The 24,106-nt window shown below is 39.1% G+C and overlaps 1 protein-coding gene across 5 annotated transcripts in view; it reads right to left on the bottom strand.

The window, feature by feature from the left end:
* MKLN1 (muskelin 1) overlaps positions 1 to 24,106 on the bottom strand; it is a 346,539-nt gene that overhangs the window by 30,364 nt on the left and 292,069 nt on the right. For all 5 annotated transcript variants that reach the window (XM_056123894.1, XM_056123893.1, XM_056123892.1 and 2 more), the window contains 3 exons: positions 17,979 to 18,191; positions 9,230 to 9,451; positions 7,115 to 7,244 (listed from right to left, as the gene is read on the bottom strand). In XM_056123894.1, the coding sequence (XP_055979869.1) occupies positions 7,115 to 7,244; positions 9,230 to 9,451; positions 17,979 to 18,191 (565 nt within the window). The remainder of the gene's footprint in view (positions 1 to 7,114; positions 7,245 to 9,229; positions 9,452 to 17,978; positions 18,192 to 24,106) is intronic.

A 24,106-nucleotide genomic window follows, 5' to 3' on the forward strand; every position in this document is an offset into this window, starting at 1 on the left:
TCAAAAGTCCATCTCATTGAATAGACCCATCATAATTTACCTATTGTCATACGAGAGCCGAGAGCTGTTTCCAGACAGTTTACTCTTGCAAACAAAAACTATACTAAGCGTTAACCATAAGATTTATGTTTTTATATCTGTGCAAGTTTGTAAGTAGGATAAACCCCTGGAAAGAAAACTGTCAGTCAAAAATATGTATTTCTTTTATGCCATGGTAGTATTTTATTTTTCTTTTTGTAGTATCACAGATTAACATCACTTATTGGCAACATGAAACTTTTTTCTGTGAACAATATTAGTGAAATATTCCTTCTTTATTGATTTATAAGTCTTTTGTTTATAGTAGTAGTTTATAGTAGTAGGATTTTAATTTTGGTTGTAGTTGCTACACTGTCATTTATTAGAGACTTTCAGGTTTAGTGTCATGTTTAGAAAGGTCTTTTCCCAGGCCTAAATTAATAAAAACAGTAATAGATATTATTTATTCTGCATAAAACTAGAGGTTTATCTGATAGTAATAACCGGTACTACTTTATTAACCCTCACTTTCAAAACTGCCATTAGTATTCTTGCTGTTTGCTTTTATAAGTAAACTTTATTTCACATTTACTATAAATGACAAATTTTATAATTAAAAGTATAAAATGCCTTTTAAAGCCTGCAGATAGCAAAAACACCCCTGGGAGAGTAGACAGGGGCAATATGGGAAGTTATTATTACCAATAATGTTGAGAGGAAAAAGTACATAATCCAGGCTCGAGACAAGTTAACGACAGAGCATATGTAGGCTCTACATGAGGTTCTGGGTTTCATCCTGGGGGCGTGTGGGGGATGTGGGGGAAGGACACAACTCAAATTTATCAGAACAATGGCACACCAAATATGAAAGAAACAGGAAGCAATGAAAATCATTTTGAAAATAAGCGTTATCATCTCCTAGCTCAGTAGCTGAACTCTGTTAATGATGGAAATGATTAGCTATAAAATCTTTGCTAATGCACAATAATTTAAGTAAGAAGTGAAAGTCTCAGAGGGTTAAAAAATCATAAAAACTTATGCTGGTTTTTCAAAAAAGACAGTGAGCACATTCCCAGTGCCAAAATGAAAACCAGTGATATTTTGTTCAAATGTTTATGGATAAAAATCAGATTTTGCAGATAGCATAGGACTCATGTTTGTTTTATAGCCTGACAACAAGAAGGGACTAAAACTGTTAGATAACGCCCTATCATGAGGTAGTTCAGGCCCACAGAGATTTTTTAATTTTGCCAAAGTTGCAGAGCTTGTGAAGTTTGCTAAAGTGGAAAACAAGAATGAAGAGACCAAGTCTTCTGATTCTTAATTCATTACCCTATCTCTAGAGTTAGAACAAAACGGAACAAGTAAGGACAGATATGGGAAACACAGTGGAGAGAATTTACAGAACAAAAAAAGGAAAACCATAACTACTATAAAACATGGATTAAAGCTGTAAGAGCTCTGTGTCATCAATGCTGGATTTAGCACTTGGCAAATGATGAAGACCCAACAGACAATTTGTTATCATGAATAATACAGATAAAAGAAAATAATCATCTTAAAATGGACTGAATCTCTATAGCAAACCATAAAGGCCCAGCAATATGACGCCTCTGAAATGTAAGCTTCAACTATCTTTAAATACTGAATTTACATATGGGGAATCTGCTACACTCTCCCCGTTTACAAGCTTATTGTCAGAGTTATCCAGAAATAAAGCCAAAATTTTGATGTGGAATTTTGATACAATTATATACGTGAGACATAATACTAATAAATCTCTTCTTCCTGAGCAGTTGCCTATCCACTGAATTTTAAAATCTTAGTGAGGCGAATATTGTTATATTCTGGTTTTAAAAAAATTCAAGGTTCTTTCCAGTTCTGAGGTGTTAAATCTTTGAAGATAATTTTGTTGACTATAAAGAGCAACCATTTTGAGATCTGATATTATCTGACACAGAAAGCTGTAACAAACAGCTAGACTTTTTCATATTCCATCTTTAACTGATGAACTCCATAGTTCACATTCATTCTATGATTTCAAACAATCCAATTTGAAACACACAATAAATGCAGTTTTAATCAAATAACCCACATTACTGAATCATAGACAAACATAGTAATTATATGTTAAGTCCATCTCAAATAACAGTAATTAACTGTAGTAAAAAAGCTTTAGAAGAACAGTTAATAAATCGAATGTTTAAATGAGCTAGAGAGCATCCACAGAATAGAAGAAAATTTGTATTTTCTAAGAATGCCCAATAATGTGGAAAATTAAATAGCACCCAGCTTTGTTCTAATAGGAACTTTTCATGGCTTAAAAGATAAGTAATAACTAAGCATGACAAAACGGAGTTTCAAAGGGCTTTTAAAAATCATGTACAAGTAATTCTATGGGAGTACAATAAAATAAATAATTGTTCTGACATGAGGTTTTCTGATTACTCCAAGTTCAGTGAAAGTTTTTTTTTAAGGAGAGGTAATTTAGTGTTTTGAAAAGACAAATGTTCTTTGAGAAACCTTGAGAAAAATCTGTGTTTTTCAGATGAGCCTTTTACAGGTTTTGAAAAGCAGAGTCAAATTTATACTGCCAGAAGAAAACACAGAATGAGTTCAAAGTTTGAACCAAATGCTTTAATTCCTAACCTGGGCTTGAGGAGGTAAGAGAATTCCCATGATCTATGAAAGATCTGAAATACAACATAAGTCATTTCTGTGCTGGAGGTGGGAGGAAAAGTGATTTGGGCACGGGCAAAAAGCCAAAGGCAAGAAGCAAGCTTTTTACAAAGAATCAGTACTCAGTACTCATGAAACCAAAAAAAGGGGCCAAGTCAGGGTCAATACAGAGAGCGCACTGGAGGATTAACTGGCTTATCATACAGGAACCTGAGACTGACTGAGTTTAGGCTTCTAATCCTGAGGGTAAATATGAAAAAATTCAATCAAGTTTCTCATGTTTTAACAATATTTTCCTACCAGTGTAAATCAAAAGGGAAGGCTGCCAATCTACTTTTTTCTCTTCCCTATACATAACTACAAGCCCCATGAAGACAGAGCTGTTATTTATACTTGCGTGCTCAGTGCTTCTGCTATTAATAACCTGTAAGTGACAAAATATACCCACTTCGTAAATGTTACAGGATCTGGTCCTGTAGCACTGAATTAGTCATAGAACAGCTATATACTGATTAAGAGTGCGGGAAAGGCTTGGGGGAGCCGGGAAGAAGTCTAGAAACAGAAGCAGAACAGGGGATGAGAACAGTTCAAACTAGTGGTATAGCGAGGTAACAGTGACATGACTTGGTCACTGAATAGATCAGTGAGTCTGTCAATACTGTCCACTCTTAAGAAAATCTGAGATACCCACAAAAATACCAGCCTAAACTCTAAGGTCAATCCAGCTCATCTCCCAGAGTAGCTATGAGTAGGGATACTACTTTCCTTAAAATACAGTTTTATTCACTTACATACAAGCCAAGGCCAGGATATCAGGTAGCCTGCCCCAAGTCCGCCTCACTAAGGACTGAAATGGGCTTTCTAGAGCTACAACAGAGGTTCTCAAACTTGGCCAAAGAGCAGAAACCCTTGGGACAAGGAAGAAAGAGAAGAGTTTGGGGTAGGGTTGGGAGGGGGGTGTTGAAAGAGGAAAATTTTCCAGGTAGTTCTGACCAGATCTCAATTCTGCTATAAAGATCGTCAATCACACAGTGATGAACCACTTGAAAAATGTGTATCTAGACCAAACTTCCCAAAGTGAAGATACTGCAGCCCGGGGGTGCTGGGAGGATCTAGGGGGTCAGCAGTAGCCTAGGGTATAAATGGGGATACAGGCATCTCTACTTATTTTGAATTATTCAGCACTGAATAATTTTGCTTCTGAAAAACAGACGGCAGGCCAAGAGTTTGAGAATCTCTGATATACACCAAAGCATAGTGCTTTTACAACTCAGATTAAACTCTGGCATCGACCCTCTCAGACATAAACCTTACTTAGAAAATAACTGCACTGTGTTCACTTGTACAAGTACTGAATGATCATACTCCAGCTATTTCTCCAACCTCATTTCACATCAACTTAAGGCACCCTCAGCTGCCCCATCTACTCCTGGAACACCTAAGTTCTTTCCTGCTTTGGACCTTTGTATTTGCTTTATTCTTCGTGGTGAACATCGTTCTTTAAACGCTCACCTCATCAGGAACAGTTTCCTAATCTACTCTAACTAGGGATCACCAGTAGTACCTAAGTTTTTCCCCTTCACAATACTTAGAAGTATAGTTCTCTCTTCATGAGACTGTGTTCTTTGAGGGATCTTTTTTTTTTTTTTGAGGGGCTTGGAGTGGGAGGTTGTGGGCCACAACTAGCGGAGATGTGGTCTACTGCCAGCTTGGTGCTTAGGAACTGCCCTGGTGGTGCTGGGGTGAGGGTGGGGAGGGACCAGGCCAGGCCTGCTTGGCCCGCTGAGCTCCCTCCGGTCCGAGTGAAGGGATCTGATCCCCAGGCTTGCAGCTGCTTCCCAGCAGCATGTTAAAACACACAGAAGAAGGGCTTACATACGTGGGGAAAAGGGAGACACAACACACAGAATTCTCTAATGTAGAAGGAAGTGCCTTCAGAGGGAGGCTTTTTGTTTTCTTTTCTAAATGCAATGTACTGAGCCGGAGATTAATATCTTTCAATTTGGGGAAATTTTGAGTTTTTAATTTTATAATTCAGCGGCCTTCACTTCCCTAGTTCTCAACAGATGGAGAAACACTGTTCAGGATTTAGCCTCCTGGATTTTACTGAAATCCTTATTTATTGACAACTCTTCTATTTTTCTTTGTTTTGTTTGGGAGTCATATACCCTGTGTTCTTTGGGGGCACTCCTGACTGCTCAGAAGACCACGTGATGCCCGGAGGTCAAACTCAGGCCTCCTACATGCATAGCATGTGCTCCAGCAGCTCATCAAACCATCTCTCCTGACTCTCCTCCACATTTTTTTCTCTAACAAAATTCATTTTTCAGAAAGTATCTTAGCCTGACCATTCACGTACTCCAATTATTATTGTATGGATGCAGTACCTCTCCCCCCAAAAACCCTGTCACTGTCCTCCCGCTGTTCATTGATTTGCTCGAGTGGGCACCGGTAATGTCTCCATCATGAGACTTACTGTTACCAGTTTTGGCATATTGAATACGTCATGGGGAGCTTGCCAGGTTTTGCGGTGCAAGCAGAATACTCTCATTAGCTTGCCAGGCTCTCCAAGAGGGGCACACCTACCACATCCTACCTGCTATGCTATTGCTCTAGCCCCCAAACACCGTATCTGATCAGTAATTACTTTCATTTACCTGTGTCCATCCACTACTCCAAATTTCTCTTTTTAGGTTTGTTTTTGTCTCTCTCTTTCATGATTAGCTATTTCAAATTAATTGAAAGCTCATTAGGAGTGGCAATGGAGAAAGTAAACTGGAAACAGGAGTGCACAGTGGACAATGCTGGAAGGGCTCAGGGCTGGAAGTGATCACCAGACTCGGTGGGGACTGCGGAGTGATTATTTAGTTTGGGAGACAGGGTGAGAGGTGAGGGTGACCAAAACAATAGCATCTAGAAATCTTTTCTAGTCTCTGCCTAAGCAAGTATAGAGAAAGTTGTGAGGGTTAAATCAATTCATATGTAATATTTTTTAATGGTGGAATGATTTTTTTAAAGGAAAGGATCTGAACATAAACAACTATTTTAATAAAAGGTCTATCTTTCCAAATAATATGTATTCGATATGCCAAACACAGTTACAACAAAGTCTCATGATAGAGACGTTACCGGGCCCGCTCGAGCAAATCGATGAACAACGGGAGGACCGTGAATGACCGTGAGCTAAGAGGTAAAAAGAAAGCAAGCTGATGTAATTTTATTTTATTTCAGATTTTGAGCCACACCCAGTGCGGCTCAGGGTTTACTCCTGGCTCTGTGCTCAGAGTTCATTCTTGGCAGGGCTCAGGGATGAGGTACTGGGGACAGAACACGAATCTGGGTTGGTCCCAGGCCAGGCAAGAACCCTACCCGCTGTACTCTCTTTGGTCCCTGATCTAATTTTATACCTTATTGTTTAGTTTAGGCATTTTATACTGCTGAGTTTGAAATATCATTCTTCTACGCGTACTAAATTACAGGCAAAGCAACTACTTTGTAGGAGAATGACACAAATTATCATCCAAAATAAGACACTTTTGAGAAAGAATAGGACACTATCAATATACGCCAAAGCAATATGCATAAAGTGAGGACTATCTCAGAAAAACCCTATTTATTGCCAAAAGAGAAACTTCTTAGATGATGGATCTGTAAACTTCTAAAGTGCTACCAGTGACATGAAGTTACCTTCCAGAACAAAACTGCTCTCTACTTTGCTAAGGTTTAATACATGTCATGAGAATGAAACACAAGGTGGAAAAAGATTAGCAAACTAGAGGTACGTTTATATGCAGTAATTTTTGTTAACTAATTTTGGGTCATACCTCCAAGTGCTCAGGGGCTACTCCTGGCTTTTTTTTTTTTTTTGAGGGCAGGGGGTGGGGGGGGAGAATGTTTTTGGGCCCCACCAGCAATCCTGGGAATTTACTTCTGGCTCTGCACTCAGGAATTAGTCCTGGTGGTACCAGATATGGTGCCTAGGATGGAACCTGGGTAGGCCTCAAGCAAAGCGGTGCCCTACCCACTATATTATCTCTCGAGCCCTTCTCCTGACTTTGTACTCAGGCGTCACTCCCAGCAGTGCTCAGAGGACCATGGACTGAACCTGGAGCCTAGTGCATACAAAGCATGCTCACTAACCTTTAATGTCTCTGTTCCAAAATATATTAATTCTTTCAGAGACTATCCCCTCCCCAACAAATATACACATGAATAATTCCTTTAAAAATTTATACATTCTTAATTCAGTACACAGAAAATAGTATTTTAAGCGGAAACAAATTAACTGGCAGAAATCTCTTCCTCTCACACAAAATTTTAAAACAATGAAGAAAGGATAAAGAACAGTTAGAAAAAGAAAGTGGGCCTTCTACCTATACAATTAAGACAAGAGAGAGGGATAACTAAATGCCATTACCCATTCCAGAGTCTTTCTTGGTGCCATCTGAGATTATGTCTACATGATCAGAGTCCACATCGTAACTAAAGAAATCGTTCAAGTAGGTCTTCGATCGCTGGCCACCAAATACATATAAGCAACGATTTTTCTGAAAAATAAGAAAAAAAAGGGCAAAGGAAGGAGAAGTAGTCACTTCTATGAAGAATTCAGAAATATCCCTTTAAAACTAAAATTGGCACAAAACTCATTTGATGACAGATCCCATGCAACAGAGCACCATGTGGGAAGAAATCGGAAGTAGCAGTGCTACTATAGACTAAGTGAAATTTAACATAAAAACTAAAGGGAATGCACAGATCTGTTTTTTTTGCTACTGACTTGAATAAACTATGAAACAAGATTTTTCATTATTTCTGAATTTTAAAAAAAGAATGTAAACTACAATTTAGTGATTCTGAGAAATTATTTTTACTTTGGGTATTATACTACTATTGCAATTATATTTTGTAAAATTTCTTTTATTTTTGGGTCACACCCGGTGGTGCTCAGGGCTTACTCCTGGCTCTGCACTCAGGGATCACTCTTGGTGGGCTCAGTGGACCATATGGGGTGCCAGGGATTAAACCTGGGTTGGCCGCCTGCAAGGCAAACACCCTGCCTGTAGTACTGTTCCTCCCCCCTCAGATTTTGTTAAAGTTCTTATCTGTTAGTAAAGGTAAAGGTAAAGGCCCTCCCGTTGATCGTCGATTTGCTCGAGCGGGCCCAGTAACGTCTCCATTGGAGACTTTGTTGTTACTGTGTCTGGCATATCGAATACTCCCGGTAGCTTGCCGGGCTCTCCGAGAGGGGCGGAGGAATCGAACTCGGGTCGGCCATGTTGGCCGCTTGTAAGGCGAACGCCCTACCCGCTGTGCTATCGCTCCAGCCAGTGCTGGAGCGATAGCACAGCGGGTAGGGCGTTTGCCTTGCACGCAGCTAACATCTGTTAGTAATTAACTATAAATCTTGTATTGCTTTAAAATATTCCATTACAAAAAAAAAACACCTTAAAAATAAACAAAGCATAACAAAACAAAACCCCAAAGAAATAAAAGTGGGGTAGAGACATGAAAATGGAAATCCATTGGTAACTGGTGAAACATATAATCCAATGGTAACTGGTGAAACATATAAATAAGCATATTGGTATTTAATATACTTCTTTTTTTTTTTTTTTTTGGATTTTTGGGTCACACCAAGCAATGCTCAGGGCTTATACTCCTGGCTCTTTACTCAGGAATTGCTCCTGGCGGTGCCTGGAGGACCATATGGGATGCTGGGGATTGACCCAGGTTGGCCGCAGCAAGACAAACGCCCTGCCCACTGTATCACTAGGGCCCAGATTTCTTTCTATCATGTTATATGTTCAAGATAGCCTAAAATATTTTTAAAAGTGATTTTTCACAGAAGGAACCCAAGGTTTCATTGTATAACTTGAAGAGGTTAAAGAAATGCGTGTGCAACAAGCAAACTTTAAAAGGTGCCAGTTGAGACAGCAGGCTATAGGGTGAGGCACACAGGGCCTGGGAATGCTGGTGGAGGGAAGCTGACGCTGATATCAGTGACGAAACATCCCATGCCTAAAACCCAACTATGAATAACTTTTCAAAACACGGTGCTTTAAAAAAAATTTTTTTGGAAACAAAAATAAAAAAAGTGTACTGGTTATACTGCTTTATACTGGTTTTGCTTTAAAGTTCATCTCTAATTCTCTAAATATACTTTAAATAATGAGTAGCAGAGCAAAAACTAAGAACAACAGGAAAGCTGATTTTACGAAGAGTAGTCAATAAGTAGAAAAGTCCAAGACAGATAGGAGCTAATATGTGATAGCAAATCTAGATAAGCAATGAAAGAGTCATTAAAATATGCCTGGATCAGTAACCAGGTGATAAACCTTCAGGAATGACTAAGCTGATAGGAAGAATTTTAATAGCAAACTGTCAGTTTTGCTTCGTGTCCATCACTGCTAACTAGTCATTCATTTCTAATGGGGAGTTTTTCATCTCTTACTCACGAGTTATATTTGACCAATTCCTTTTCCACACTGAGATGTAGAGGACAACAAACTGTGAAATGTACAGAATTTCTTACTGAGTGGAATAGCATGCAGTGTCCTATCCGAGACTGGATGTCCTCCGGGCCAGCGTTACAGGAGTCCTCGCGAAGAAGTTTCCAGGTTTGGCACTGACAGTTGAAAGCAAACAGACCGCTGAACTGAGGCTCACTGGCTCTGCTGTCGTCCACGCTGCCGTTACACGTCAGAATCCGGCCGCCAAAAGTGTAGATCATGTGCTTTTCCGAGTCCATACACATCTACCAGAACAAAGCAACAGAGTCAATAGCATTAGATTGTCCTTCCCTAGGAATGAGGCCATTTAGGTTCCCAGAAAAAGTAAACTCTGTCTTAATACTACTAAATACCAGTCCCTGGTCATCACATGGAGTTACTGTAATACTGCTTGGCACTCACTGGGCAGAGATCCAGAAGGGATTTCAAGTTTCCCTTTCTCTCCCAGCGACAGTGAAATATACGGGGTCCAAAAACTATCCTTTCTCGAAACTCTGTAATCTCCATCATATAAATATGATATACAAGTGACGGATACATATTGGCACTTTACATATCAACAATAATACATAAGGTGCTGATATATACCGAAGAGTAAATATTCTTGCTCATACTCTGAGGTAGCTACTGCTCTTTTATATCCTTATTATTGTATCCTTTTTTATCCTCTCTTTTATTCTAAGCGATTATTATATTAAATTTGCTACCATTTAATAAAAGAGAAGATAGGTGAATAAGAATGATGCAACTAAACCCATCTTTCTGCATTTACTTCTTTCAAGTCATATTCTTACAAGTGGGTGAAACAGAAAAAAATGCTTGCTTTTGGCAGTACATACACTAAAGATGGAAGAATACAGAAAAAACTGGTGTGGTCCTGGGCAACAATGACATGCAAATTTAGTGAAACATTTCACTTAAAAAATGCAAGAAGACATTTAAAGTAGTTTCTAGACAAATTTTCTAGAGTATGATGAATCTTTCTTCCTTTTACCCTAATAGTATAAATGTAATTGTGTGACACGTTATGCTATTTTTGTTCAAGTCAAACCTGACTTTTCTATTGCCTCAATTCAAGGGAATTATGACCTTTTACAAAAACATCTGTGAGAAAACAGACACCTGTCACTAAGTCAGTAAGAACAGATTCTACACCTGCTCCTAGGAATCCCGGCAGCTGCCAACTTCCAGAACCCAACGAAAAGTCCAGGTACGCGGGATCTGTGAGGGAAACGCCAGGCCATAAGGGATAGGGGGTGGGTCAGTACTTCCCATCTCCTCATCCCTATGAGACCCTGGATGTCACGCCCACAAACTGCCTCTGGCTGCTATTTAAGCTCATTAATGGCCATGATCCAGAGACACACAAAAGAATCTCAGAACTGAGCAGCTCACTGCAGAAATTTCTCCAGACCCTAATTATCTAAAATTTTAGAATTCTAGAAGAGTGTGGCCACGAGTATGCTATTCATAACAAGTAATGCAAAAAAATTACCTAGCACCTGCCTTTTCAGGAGGTTTGAGCAGTGGTGGGAAAATTCAAAGATAATGGTTGTGGGAAGGTGTAATGGTGGTGGGACTGGTGTCGAAACAGTGAATGTAATCCATTATTGTGAACAACTCTATGAAAATAAAATTTAAAAACTTTTTTGCAAACATCTCTATACCTATAATAGTCCTCTTCTCATTAAAAAGAAAAAAGGTATCTTCCTTATTGTGGTGCAATCTTCAGACTGTAAACATTTCCCAGTTGTTATCAAAGAGATAATTCTGAGTATTGATTCGGAATTGCCTATTAATAATTAATACATTCATCCTGTTCTTTATTTGGTCCTCATTTGTATACTCGGTGTTTTCACTGGAGCAAAGGATTGGACAGAATTAGAATGTTCATAACAACTAAAGCAGAACAGGGGCTGGAGGAGCACAAGCTTCGCATGCTCAGATTAGAAATATATATAACTGCTTCAAGATTTGGTATATGATATAAAATAAAACGCTTAGAATTTTTATTGAGCTCAAATCATTAATTTACTAAAATAAAATAAAAATTTAACTTAAAAAGAAAAGAACTAATTGTATTTCAAAGATTACGTGCAACTCCAAGGTGGAAATTAAACGATGAACAGGTGGCATAAAGAACTGTTAACATTAAATATATTTTTGCTAAAGCACAAACATTAAAGTCACTGAAGTTCAATTTTCTCCTCCACCAAATTAGTTCTACTTACCTGTTTTTGTATATTTTAAGAATATATATAGAATATATATGAGATTTTATATATCCATACACATACACACATGCACTTAACACACACACTATATGCGTGTGTGTTTACGTTTTGCCAGGATTGTTCCAAAGCCTCACCAAGAGTTCTGCCACTGTCTCATCCGTGGCTCTGACATTAATATTATAAAAATTCTAGCATTCCCAAATTATACCTATCACTACAAAGACCCACTAGCTACTTCTCAGATTTCTGGCAGACTGCTCTAAGTTAGCATGGAAATGTATTCCATAAGGGTGGAGTCTTAGTGAAAAATGGGTGAAAAACTGAGATGTCAAAGCTTTCATTTCCTGGCACTGGAAAGAAAATGTTCCTACTCTTCCATCATACCATTGGAGCCAGAAAAAGTGTACAGGGAGTAATTAGGGTGCATGCCTTGCAAACATGGTCCCCAGATCATGTCTGGGTGCAACCCCGAGGGCCCTGACCATGCCGGGTTTGGCTCTGGTGGCCTCTGAGCACTGTCAAAATGCCCCAAAAAATAGAAAATAGAAAAGATAAAAACCAATCCATTTGGCTGAGCACAATCTAGTAGTCATTCAACAACTGTGACTTTGTCTAGGGCTACAATAAGGCCAGGTCACATTACTCTGTCCCAGGTTCATAAGGTTCAAGTCTCCAAAACCCAGGGGATCATGCTGCAAGTTACACGAGCCCGGTACATTTTCATAAATCCATACCATTTGCCCCATCTCTGTTACAAATTGCTACAAAGACGTTTTTCTTTCCTTCTGGGGATATTTAAGTTTAATTTGGACGTGGCTACACTCATTTATTATTAGGGATAAAGCATAAGCATTTTTATCTTAGTAGCTCACTTCAGCTCACAAGCCCAAACCAACCCAAAAAAGGAATTAACTACTGTATTAGCTCCGTAATTCTTTCCAATATCTTAGGACAAGCATGACACAGAAAAGAAACCATTTTATTCTTTCAGCTACCTAAACTTGGTTTTTATGGTTAAGCATGCAGTTTCAATTAGGGTCAATTATCAAATAACAAGATGTTTTAATCACTGTAGGAAACTTTGTACAGTTCATCAGTTATGGCTAACTTTTAATCCTTTTTTTGTTTTGAATCTCTGAAAATGTTTCAGCAAAGATAATAACTTATTAAAACAATGTCTGATTAAGTTCAGCTTCACTTCTCTCAATGATTAAAAAAAAAATTAAGTTCCAAGTTCATACTGAGAAAAGCTAAAGATCTAAATTCTAGATATCTAATTTCTAAAATCAAATGAAAAGTACATAACCTTTTATCTCCCCTCTCCAATTATTCTTAACTTGAAAGAATATTTTATTCTATCATGCAGACACACAAGGTTGGAAGGGTTAAGCTGAGTTCAACATAACGTTTTTCTTGTTATATTTGAAGGTATTTCTAAAAAGCCTTCTAAATACCCCCGTGTTTCTCAATGAACTCCCACCACTGTCAAAGACTGCTTTATGCCAACCTGACTCTGCCTACCTACAAAGTGACCAGTTCTCTCTTGACCTTTAGGGTTTCGTTTCCTCTTACTCCTTGGTACTGAAATGTCCTTACAGATGTACTGAGATAGATATTCTTTTTTTATTCATCCTGCCCTCTGCCAGGTGGTTTTCTCATTTTGAAAACCGTCTCTTTAAAGCAATAGGAGTTTCCTTCAATTCTACCTCAAATATTTTTTTGTCCCCATTTTCTTTCTATAATTCTACTAAGCAGATACCAGAACTTCAGGATCCTTTTCTGTTAATGTCAGCTAATTAAGTTACCATTTAGATATGAATGTTCATTCTAGTTTTTAATCAATTTAATTGAGATTCCACTAGCAAATGTTTACAACTTTTCCAGGTAATTTATCTTCATGGATATAAAAATCTCCTGATGTGCTTTAAAGAACATCACCTAAACTTAAAGCCTTCTTTAGTTTTAGTGTGAACTTGCTATTTTTCTTTACTAATTCTGATTTATTGAGTTTAGCACCCAATTCTTATAATACTATCTTCAAACATCTGAAACTTTGTTGTTGCTATAGTTTTCATATAGGAGAATCCCTATTCATCTGCCTTGCAGGTATAGTAGCATGCAACCTACCACACCCTGCATACCTACCTACCAGACCCTGTAAATGAACCTACCATACCCTACACATCAAGCTATCATTCCCTACGCATCAAAGTACCATAACCTACATATCAATCTATCCATACCCTACAATCAGCATACCATACCCTACACATCAACCTACCATGTATATCAACCTACATTATCAACCCTACATTACCAACCTACCATACTCTACATATCAATCTACCAAACTCTACATACCAACCTACCATGCCCTACATTTTACCCTACCATGCCCAACAATCAAGGGACAACATGGGAGCTAATGAGAGGCAGTGAATGATTTCACAACAGCTCTCTGCTGCCCCTTGGGCATTCCGTTTTACCTTTCCTGCCCCCAAATCCATACTCAGCATCTGATCTATAGGCTCTTGTCACTGCTAAGTGCTACTAAGTCACATGGAGACTCCGTCCTATTCAGTTTCCAACTGATCATGCAATGTTTGTCACAGCTCTATACATTTTTTAAATTCAAGTGAATGCATTCCTTAAAGATTCCAGCATCCCTCCCACCCCCAACCCCCATTCCACCCTGCTGAATTTGATCCAATTTGTCTTCTTACAGGCATTCTTCTAAAAGTTTTTAAGTTCCTCAAGCGGTTCACTCCTGTTTGTCAATGTGATTATTAATGGATTCTCCTATCATCTCACTGGTTATGGGGCAGGAGGAAGGTAAAAAGATATGGCCAGCTGCCAAAGACCCACACTGTCCCAGGAAGAATGTCAATGAGCTGAGATCTCCAATCCTTTTATCGAAGTTCCTTTTACTATTTCTTGGCTAGCTCATATTCCATCTTCTCATAATTTCCTCAAAAAGTATTCAAATGATGGGATGGCTAGATATAAAATCCTTGGCTCACATTGTATTATTATTTTAATTTTTCTTTTGGGGCAACATCAGGGGGTACTTGGGGCTTACTCCTGGCTGGGCTCAGGGGACCATCTGGGGTGCTGGGGACAGAATCTGTGTCAGCCATGTGCAAGGCAAGAGTCCTACCTACTGTAACTACCTTCTCAGCTCACACTATTTTCTTGAATACATTCTCGGATGCTGCTCCATTGTCTCCTGGGGCAAATAAAATGGTAGAGAAGTCTGATACCAGTCTTACTTACAGGTGTTTTGATCTAGCTGTTTTGAAAATTTTAAAAGCCTATTATTTTTGAAATCCAGTGTTACTAAGATAGTTCTGAGATTTTGAAGGCCTAGGTCAATTTCCCCTGTATACAGCACCTTTTGACAGATGTCATCTTACTTTGAGAAAGACTTTATGAAATTTATTTATCTCTCCCATTTTTTTGCTTTTATTTTTTAATATCTCCAAAGTGTATGTTGGCTCTCCTTTGCTATGTTATTTCCTGAGGAATCCCTATTGTTCTCTCTCTCTCTACTCTTCCTTCTCATGATCCTGAGATTCTGACCTATTCTTTATTCTTCTTTATACCCTTTATAGTTTACTCTGCATTTCTAGGTATACTGTGTTTTTCTCCAATTTCCTTCTTGAGTTCTCTCATTTCACTTGTTCCTTCTATTTGATCTCATCTATAGTCTTGCACTGTGGCTTTCTTCACAGTTTCACGATTCATTAAATTATCTACTCAGGGTGTTTAGAGGATCCTCCCAGGAGGGGAAATGCATGTTGAAAGTAGACTATGGACTGAACATGACTGCCACTCAATGCCTCTTTTGCAGACCACAACACCCAAAAGGAGAGAGAGAACAAAGGGGAATGCCCTGCCACAGAGGCAGGGTTGGAGGGGGGGTGGGGGGAAATGGGCACTGGTGGAGGGATGGGTATTTGATCATTGTATGACCGAAACCCAAGCACAAAGATTTGTAAATCTACAACTGTACCTCATGGTGCTTCACTAATAAAAAAAAAAAAAAAAAAAAGGAAAAAAAAATGATCTACTCCACATTAGAGTATGGGGTATGCAATTTTTTCCGTGTTCTTTCTCACTGTACTGTTTTATCTTAGAATGCCTTCCTGGAAGTCTTGTGTTTAACATTTCTTTATATTTCTCTTAGTTAAATGAGCTACCATTCCCTAGCCAGATAACAGGATCGTGTAGGAGATTGGAGCCTTGGGAGGCGAGGGTCTCCTCTGGACCACTGGGAAGCGGACTACAGAATGCCAATTCCACAAACCCTCCAGTCTCAAGAGCCCTAATCCTTCATCAATCACAGCAGATGAAATCTTGTCCCTAGGCATCACGGTGCTCCACACATTTTAGGAGATGGTACATCCTGACATCTATCCCCGGCTCCACCTTCCCGAGCACTTCCCACAGTCACCTTATTGACTCCCCCCAGTGCTGTTCATGCCAGACCCACTGTGAAACACTCTACGAGGCACCCTCTTACTTCCATTCCTCTCCCTTCTACTGCCTGGGCTTCCACGCACTTTCTGGGCATTCTGTTGTCTTTGGCTAAATTTACAAATAGTTGTGGGTTTTCTTTGGCTGCTGATTTTGCTGAATGTGGCCCCTCTTTTATTTAAGATTTTTTTTGTTTGGTTCTCATTGTTCCTGAAAAATCACACCAACCAACAACAACACGAAGGGTTTCAGAACTACACTGTGACTCTTTTCCTAAGAAATCCAAAGTCCCTGAATGCATAGTTTTGAATAAGGCAAAATCTTAAAAAGGAGAAGTACTACCTAGTGATGTCTTTATGACTCTAGCTTTTTCACATTCTTCACAAATTCGAACATTCAGTGTTAAATACTGTGCGAGGAACAATCCCAAGTAATTTTGCTGTGAATTCTATTTTATTGCTTTACATGCAAAAAAAAAAATAGAATAGCGGCTTTTATAAATCATGCTAATTACTTAAGGTCACAGAGCTAGTTGTTAGCTGAATTAGGGCCAAAATCCTGGTTTCTGCACTCCTAGTATTCAACTATACCATCTAATCAGTTGAAAATCAAGCATTATTTAACAGAGCCTAGCTCCCAAAGAACAATCTCTATTTTATCAAAGTCAAGAAAAACAAAAGCCACACACAAAGACAATATGTGTGCTGTACTCGAGACTACCCTTAAGCTATTCTTTTTTATTTTCCAACCTGTAAAAATAAAGGCATAAGCATCATTTGGAAGAGAAATTTGTAACCACTTGGAGGCAAGAAAATAAATTGTTTCCCTAACAATGTTATCTGCTGATGTTCTGTTTTTAAAAGATCAGAACCTGCCTAACTTTGGGGGGAATTCTTATTTTCCACAGGAACAACACTGGGGATGCCAGCAGGGAAGTGCCTATCTTTGACAAGCTTGGTTATGTAGAGCCAGCAATGTCCCAAATTCCAAATCCATTCCATGTGGGATGTATTTTAAAGATTAATGTTTTTGATTTCCCACCCACCATTTGATAGGCACACATGCGCACACACGCACACATCTCTAGTTCCTCCTTTCCTTACCGTTCATTCTCCTATGAACAACTGCTTATTAATATAAATACAACAGCACAATAGTTTCAAAGCAGAGAATATAAATCTGTAAAGATACAAAAACTAATGACTTAGAAATTCAAACCAAAGTCCAAGTCTGTGATAATTCATGTTCTATTTGGCAAGTACTAGATTAATGTTATGTTCATCAATATACTGATAAAGATTTTTTTGTGAGTTTAATTTTACACCCTATACTCAAATATCTCAACCTGAGCTGACTTGCACACAATTCTCTATAGCACTGCACTGTCCTCTCGTTGTTCACTGATTTGCTCGAGCAGGCACCAGTAACATCTCACTGCGAGTCTTGTTACTGTCTTTGGCATATTGAATATGGCACGGGGAGCTTGCCAGGCTCTGCCATGTGGGTGGGATACTCTTGGTAGCTTGCAAGTCTCTCCAAGAGGGACAGAGGAATCAAACCCGGATTGGCTGCGTGCAAGGCAAACACCCTACCTGCTGTGCTGTTGCTCCAGCCCATAATTGCCAATAAATAAAAAATTATTACTTTTTGTACTGACCTATCCAGCACCCAGATGGAGTAAATATTCAAAGAAATAGCAATGAAAATGGCTCTAGATTTCAAGTTATTTCAACTCATTACAAAGTTATTTTAAACTCTTCCAGGAATATAGTAAAAAGCTTTAAAATGGCCAGCTGTTGTTGCTATTTATCATAAAAAATAGTTTCTTCGTAAATATATTGCTAAACATACTCTCTAAAGTTTTTATAATTGTGCTGAGACCTTCGTATTTTATTCTGTCCTAAGTAAAAAGGGAAAAGTGTTAAAAATAACTTTGTGCCCCTAATGGTCATTTTTAGGGGAAATCATTTAGAGACAACTTATCAAACGAGTGAAATAAACTCTAAGAGCCAGCGTTACTGAGCATGAGTAAACGGCTTCATCTCTTTATCTGAGCCCCCACCTGATGATCAAACACCAATTTCGGTCCTCCGTCGGCGGCAGTGTCCTCGCTGAGCAGCATCCATGTGTTTGTGTCAATGTCATAACGATAAAAGTCACTTTTCAGAGATTTGCTGTTCCTCACAGAGGAATCCAGATAACGCCCCAATGTGTAGATTTGCCTTCGTTGAATGTCAATGCACATTTTATGACACGATCTGGCACTGGGGCCATTCTGTAGAGAGGATGGGGGAAAAAGAAGATGAAGAAAAAAAAACAAATAGAAAATCAAACTAAATGTTCTGTTCTTTAAACTTTCGTTACAGGGTTTACTCAGAAACTCATATCCGATCAACTGATTTAAGTACATGGGGTTTAAATCTCTAAAGGAAAGCAAAAGAAATAGTAGGAAACATTAATCTTAATTTAGAAATTGTTAACATCTCCAGGAAGGATGAATTATTCTGTACCTTATGGTAATCTGTACCCTCTGGCATTAGTTCTAACACTGAAATGGCTTCTATTATATATTCATTGCATTTTAGTCACTGCTGCACAGAGCTTAATTCTAGAGCACATATCAATCTATTTAAGGATACTTTTGGTCGTTTAAAACATCTTCGCAATTCTCATCAGAATTAAAAACAAAAAAGCAATCCAAGAATACTTAGAATCTCTGAATCATAACTGGAAGGAACCTTAACAAAACTTGTTTGTTTCTCTCCTTTTATAGATGACAAAATGTAAACTGAAAGAGAAACGGAATCCTGAAAATTTGTAGGCTAGTGAAAGAAGCAGAATGAGAACTCAAATTGTTGACTTCTCCGTTATATTACATAAAAACTGATTAAAGTAAAAAGTAAAGGCCCTCCCGTTGATCATCAATTTGCTCGAGCGGGCCCAGTAACGTCTCCTAACTTAATAAACAATATTAACCCACGAACAACAGGAAATATAGTACACTACACGCAAAACTGGCTGAGACTACCTGAATTAGCAACAGTGGGTAAAAGGTTAAAAAAAAAGAAGAAGAAGAAGAAAAAACCGTAGACAGAGGAGACCGGACATGATCTTACAGCAATGAAGGGCTATTATGCCTCCAGAGCAAAATAAAACACAGAACAGGCTTTTTTTGGGGGGAGGGGGGCGAAGAGTAACCTAGCATACTTATTTAGATTAAATGAACAAAGATTAGGCAGGAACAGTTTGACAGTAAGTGCTAACTAATCAAAGATACCAAGTTATTTTGAATCTGCACTTCAGTATATCATATTAATTGCTATTTTAAAACTTAAGAGATTTTATTTTGTCATGGAAAGTCTTTAGAATATGTTAGAAATTTTGCTTGAAGGGATTTCCTCCATAATTAAATAACTCTGAAAACAAAGATGGGGGCTGGAGAGATAGTACAGAAGGGTGGGCACTTGCCTTGCATATGGCCAACTGAGGTTCAATCCCTGGCAGTGCCCCGAACTCAGCCAAGGGTAATCCCTGAACTGAGCTGCAAGTTCACCAAGCTGCTATTTGCAAGTAACACTATGTAATCGAAAGTCAACTACCAATCCAAACACGTTCATTCACACAATACGGTCATGGAAGACAGTCTCCTAAAAATGAAGCATAGTTGAAATGTGGGCTGGAGCAATAGCACAGAGGGTAGGGCGTTTGTTTGCCTTGCATGCAGCCAACACAGCCGACCCGAGTTTGATTCCCGGAGACCTGGGCAAGCTACCAAGAGTGTCTCGCCCACATGGCAAAGCCTGGCAAGCTACCCGTGACGTATTCGATATGCCAAACACAGTAACAACAAGTCTCAAAATGGAGATGTTACTGGGCCTGCTCGAGCAAATCAAACAACAGGAGGACACTGACAGTTGCAAATGTTAAAATGTATGTTCTAAAGAAAAATGAGAATTCTGGAAAACTTCAGGCTTCCACTGTGATCTTGATACCTAACAATACAACTTTTCCAATAAGACGAACAGAACTTTCACTGACTGAATGACTGGGTTGTGGGCCATACCTGGCAGTGCTAGGGCTCACTCCTGGCAGGGCTTGGGTACTAGGGATCGAATCTCAGTCAGTTGTGTGAAAGGCCAGTGACTAACCTCTACACTACAGCTCACCAACAGAGCTTGAAAATTGTATAACAAAATAAGCCAACTTCTGGAAGATGTGCTTAACTCAGGGAACCAATATTTTAGATATCAAAATAACTTGCATGGGTAAAAAAGTTATTCAAAGAGCTGAGCAGACCAACGGATTTCAATATTAATGAAATACAAGAAGTACATGAAATCTAAGCAGAGAGGATTTTAGAGGGTATAATTCAGTTTGCCTTAGGAAACAACCATATAGACTAAGGGGGAGAGCTTAGGGGTCAGGAACACAAACCATATGGCCCCTGAGCACCACTGGGTGTGGTCCAAGTGGCCCTCTGTACGGGTGGGCCCTCACGGCTTCACATGGTCGAACTTCTGCATTGAACCACCCAGCCCAGTTGGCCAAAAATGAGCGGGGATGGTCAACCTACCCCAGGGAATCACCTGTCAATCTGAAATGAGACTGAAACGTAAAATGAGCCATTACCTACAAAAGACTATTAAGACAGTACTTTCTTCTCCAAAACCATCACTATGGGAGGTCATCTATCTTATACAAACATCAGCTGTAAGAATCCAGCTCTCGGGGCTGGAGTGAAAGTAGTCAGCTTGCCAGCAGCTGACCTGAGTTTGAGCACCACATATCCCTAAGCCCTGTTAGGAGTGATCCCTGAGCACAGATAGAAGCAAGCCCTGAGCATAACTGGACGTGGTCCAAAAATAAACAAACAAAAGAATCCAGCTCCCTTCCACTAGCACAAAAACTAAAAAGATTTATGAAAATTCAAAACTAAAAAAAAAAAAATCATTTCAAATACAAAAAATCTTACTTGCATAGCTTCATAAACAATTTAAATTGTTCTAACATTTGAAGCAGAACATCATCTTACAATCTCCTAAAAGTACTACTAGATATATTTAGGTGTAGCACTGTAGCACTGTCCTCCCGTTGTTCATCGATTTGCTCGAGCGGGCACCAGTAACGTCTCACAACAAATTTTGAGACTTGTTGTTACTGTTTTTGGCATATCGAATAGGTCACGGGTAGCTTGCCAGGCTTTGCCGTGTGGGCGAGATACTCTCAGTAGTTTGCCAGGTTCTCCAAGAGGGGTGGAAGAATCGAATCTGGATTGGCTGCGCGCAAGGCAAACGCCCTACCTGCTGTGCTATTGCTCCTGTCCATATTTAGGTGTATTACAGTAAATTAACTTCACTTTTGAAAGTATGTGTCACTGTCACTGTCCTCCCGTTGTTCATTGATTTGCTCGAGCAGGCCCAGTAACATTGTGAGACTTGTTACTGTGTTTGGCATATCGAATATGTCATGGTAGCTTGTCAGGCTTTGCTGTGCAGGTGAAATACTCTCGGTAACTTGCCAGGCTCTCCTAGAGGGGCAGAGGAATCGAACTCGGATTGGCCATGTTGGCTGCTTGCAAGGCAAACACCCTACCTGCTGTGCTATCGCTCCAGCCCTGAAAGTATGTTTCATTCTTTTTAAAACACATGGTCTAGCATATAGTCAAATGGTAACATGACTCACTGGTATATAGCATTACATGAAATGTACAAAAATGTACAGTTTTAGAAGAAATCAGCCTTTTTGCAAAGACATATACTGTCATTCAAGTCACATATCCACAAAAGGTTTTTAGGTGTATGTATCACGAAAATCATAATAAACCAGAAGAGATCTCACCCCAGTGTCGAGGTGCCATTTTATGCATCTCTATTCACTTCAAAAGTGAAACAGTGTGCTCTAATCAAAATAATCTGTATTTTTTCAGCCCAATTTTTATTTGTTTTTATTTTGGGCAGTGTGGTTTACATATTGTTAGTAGTTTCATGCATGAACAATTTCAGCGCCACATCCTCCACGCCCAAGTGTCCACTTCCCTCTCCCATTGTCCCAGAGCGCTCACGGTAGAGTCCTACTGAAATTCTCAGTTTCTGCTTTGGACATTTACTGTTTTTTATTTTTTAATGTATTCTGTATATGAGAAAGATTATTCTGAGTCTTTTCCTCTCCTTCTAACTTCACTCGGCATACTTTCCAGCTCTATCCACACCGCAACAAATTTCTTTTTTTTTTCTTACATCCGAGTAGTTTTCCAATGTGTATATACAGTTTCTTTATTCAGTCCCCTGTTCTTGACGTCTGGGTTGTTTTCAAATTGTGGCAACTGTGAGTAGTATTGCAAATGTCTGTTCTACACTGAGTTGTTGGATCCTGAGGTAAATTCTCTTGAGGTAAGTGTGTAAGCTCAATTCCTAGTTTTTTGAAGACAATTTTATCTTCCAAAAAGGCTGAACCAGTCAACATTCCCACCAGCAGTGAATGAGGTTCCCTTCTCCCAACATCCATGCTAACACTGATTGTTTTTGTTCTTCATGATGTGTGCCAGACTCACTGGCATGAGATAATAACTCATTGTCTTGATATAATTTCCCTGATGATAAGTGATGCAGAGTATTTTTCATATACCTTTTGGCTGTCTTCTTTGAGTAAGTTTCCTCTGTTCATCTCATCCTCCCATATTCTGATGGGATAGATTTTGTTTTGTTATATTTTTTTTTTTGGTGTTCTACTAGTGCTTTATACATCAGCATAAATTTTAGTGATTAATCATGTTTAAAATAATTTAACATATAGAAAATGATATAAAAATACTACACATTTAACAGGTTCAAAGTAGAACATTAATATTACCTGAGGCCCATAAACTATTCTCCCACCAAAGCAGTCCCTCTACTAGGTTTCAGTTATCTTCCCCTGGCTTTTCTTCAGCATTAACTCTTTGTGCAACTTATCTCACTAACTGACTCACAATAGTGTTATGTCTATAGAAACACACTGCCAACTGTGCTGATTTAGGTAGACCCGGTCTCCCAGCCCAGATCCCTGCCCTGTCGGAAGGCCCAGCGCTCCACCCACATCTGACTTCCGCTAGCAAATAAAAGTCCCAACTGAGACACCATGCTTATGACTCATCCTAGTTCCACAGCTCCTGGAGCGCACGGCTGCATATGCAGCCATGCAACATCTCCAAATTTCACAGTACTGACAGTCCAGCAAATATCAGAGCAAATCAGATAGGAAAACAGCACAGAAGCTCACTAAGCAAGTGAAAACAATTTAACACAGAAGGCTCAGCCAGAATCTAACAGCTCACTAAATACTCATACTTTACTAACACCATCATGAGATATATGTTGTAACAAGCAATATAAAGTACATTATTTTGTGCCTGCTAAGGGGGCCGGCTCGGGGCAAGGTGGGTGGGTAACTGGGGACACTGGTGGAGGGAAGAGTACACTGGTGGTGGGATTAGTGTTGGAACATTGAATACTTAAGACAACTGTATTATGAACAACTTTGTAAATCATGGTATTTAAAAAAAGTTTCAAACATTGAAAATGCATATGATTCAAGTTAAGGGATTCAGAATCTGGACAGGGAAACAGGAATGTAAACCAACCATTAAAGTAACCCACTCAAGGAATATATGGAGCTTAATGGGCACACCTCCAAAGGAGTTTCTAATTATGAGTGCAGAGGTCAAAAGAAGCATCACAGAGGAAGCCTCAACTTGAAGTGACAATAATAGTAAGTGCTTCTACTAACAGTAACAGTAGCAATAACTGGGTGCATGGGATGAGAAGTCTTTTGGGCCCACAGAAAACACCATTGCCAAAGGAAAAAAAGCTGAGAAAGCCAAATTAATTCTAGAAACTACAAAAATGGCTGGCATATAAAGTCAAGAGATAAGGCCATGAAAGTAGATGGAAACAGATTTGACAAGAAAAACTTGTCAATTACCAATATGAAGACTTTAAACAAAATGAAATACACAGCTTTACTACTGTTAATATTATTATTCACAGTGGTAGGGCGTTTGCCTTACAAGCGGCCAACATGGCCGACCCGAGTTCGATTCCTCTGCCCCTCTCGGAGAGCCCGGCAAGCTACCGAGAGTATTGGATATGCCAGACACAGTAACAACAAAGTCTCCAATGGAGACGTTACTGGGCCTGCTCGAGCAAATCGATG

Source organism: Sorex fumeus, unplaced genomic scaffold, assembly GCF_029834395.1.
Source record: "Sorex fumeus unplaced genomic scaffold, SorFum_2.1 ptg000048l, whole genome shotgun sequence".
Classification (NCBI taxonomy): Eukaryota; Metazoa; Chordata; class Mammalia; order Eulipotyphla; family Soricidae; genus Sorex; species Sorex fumeus.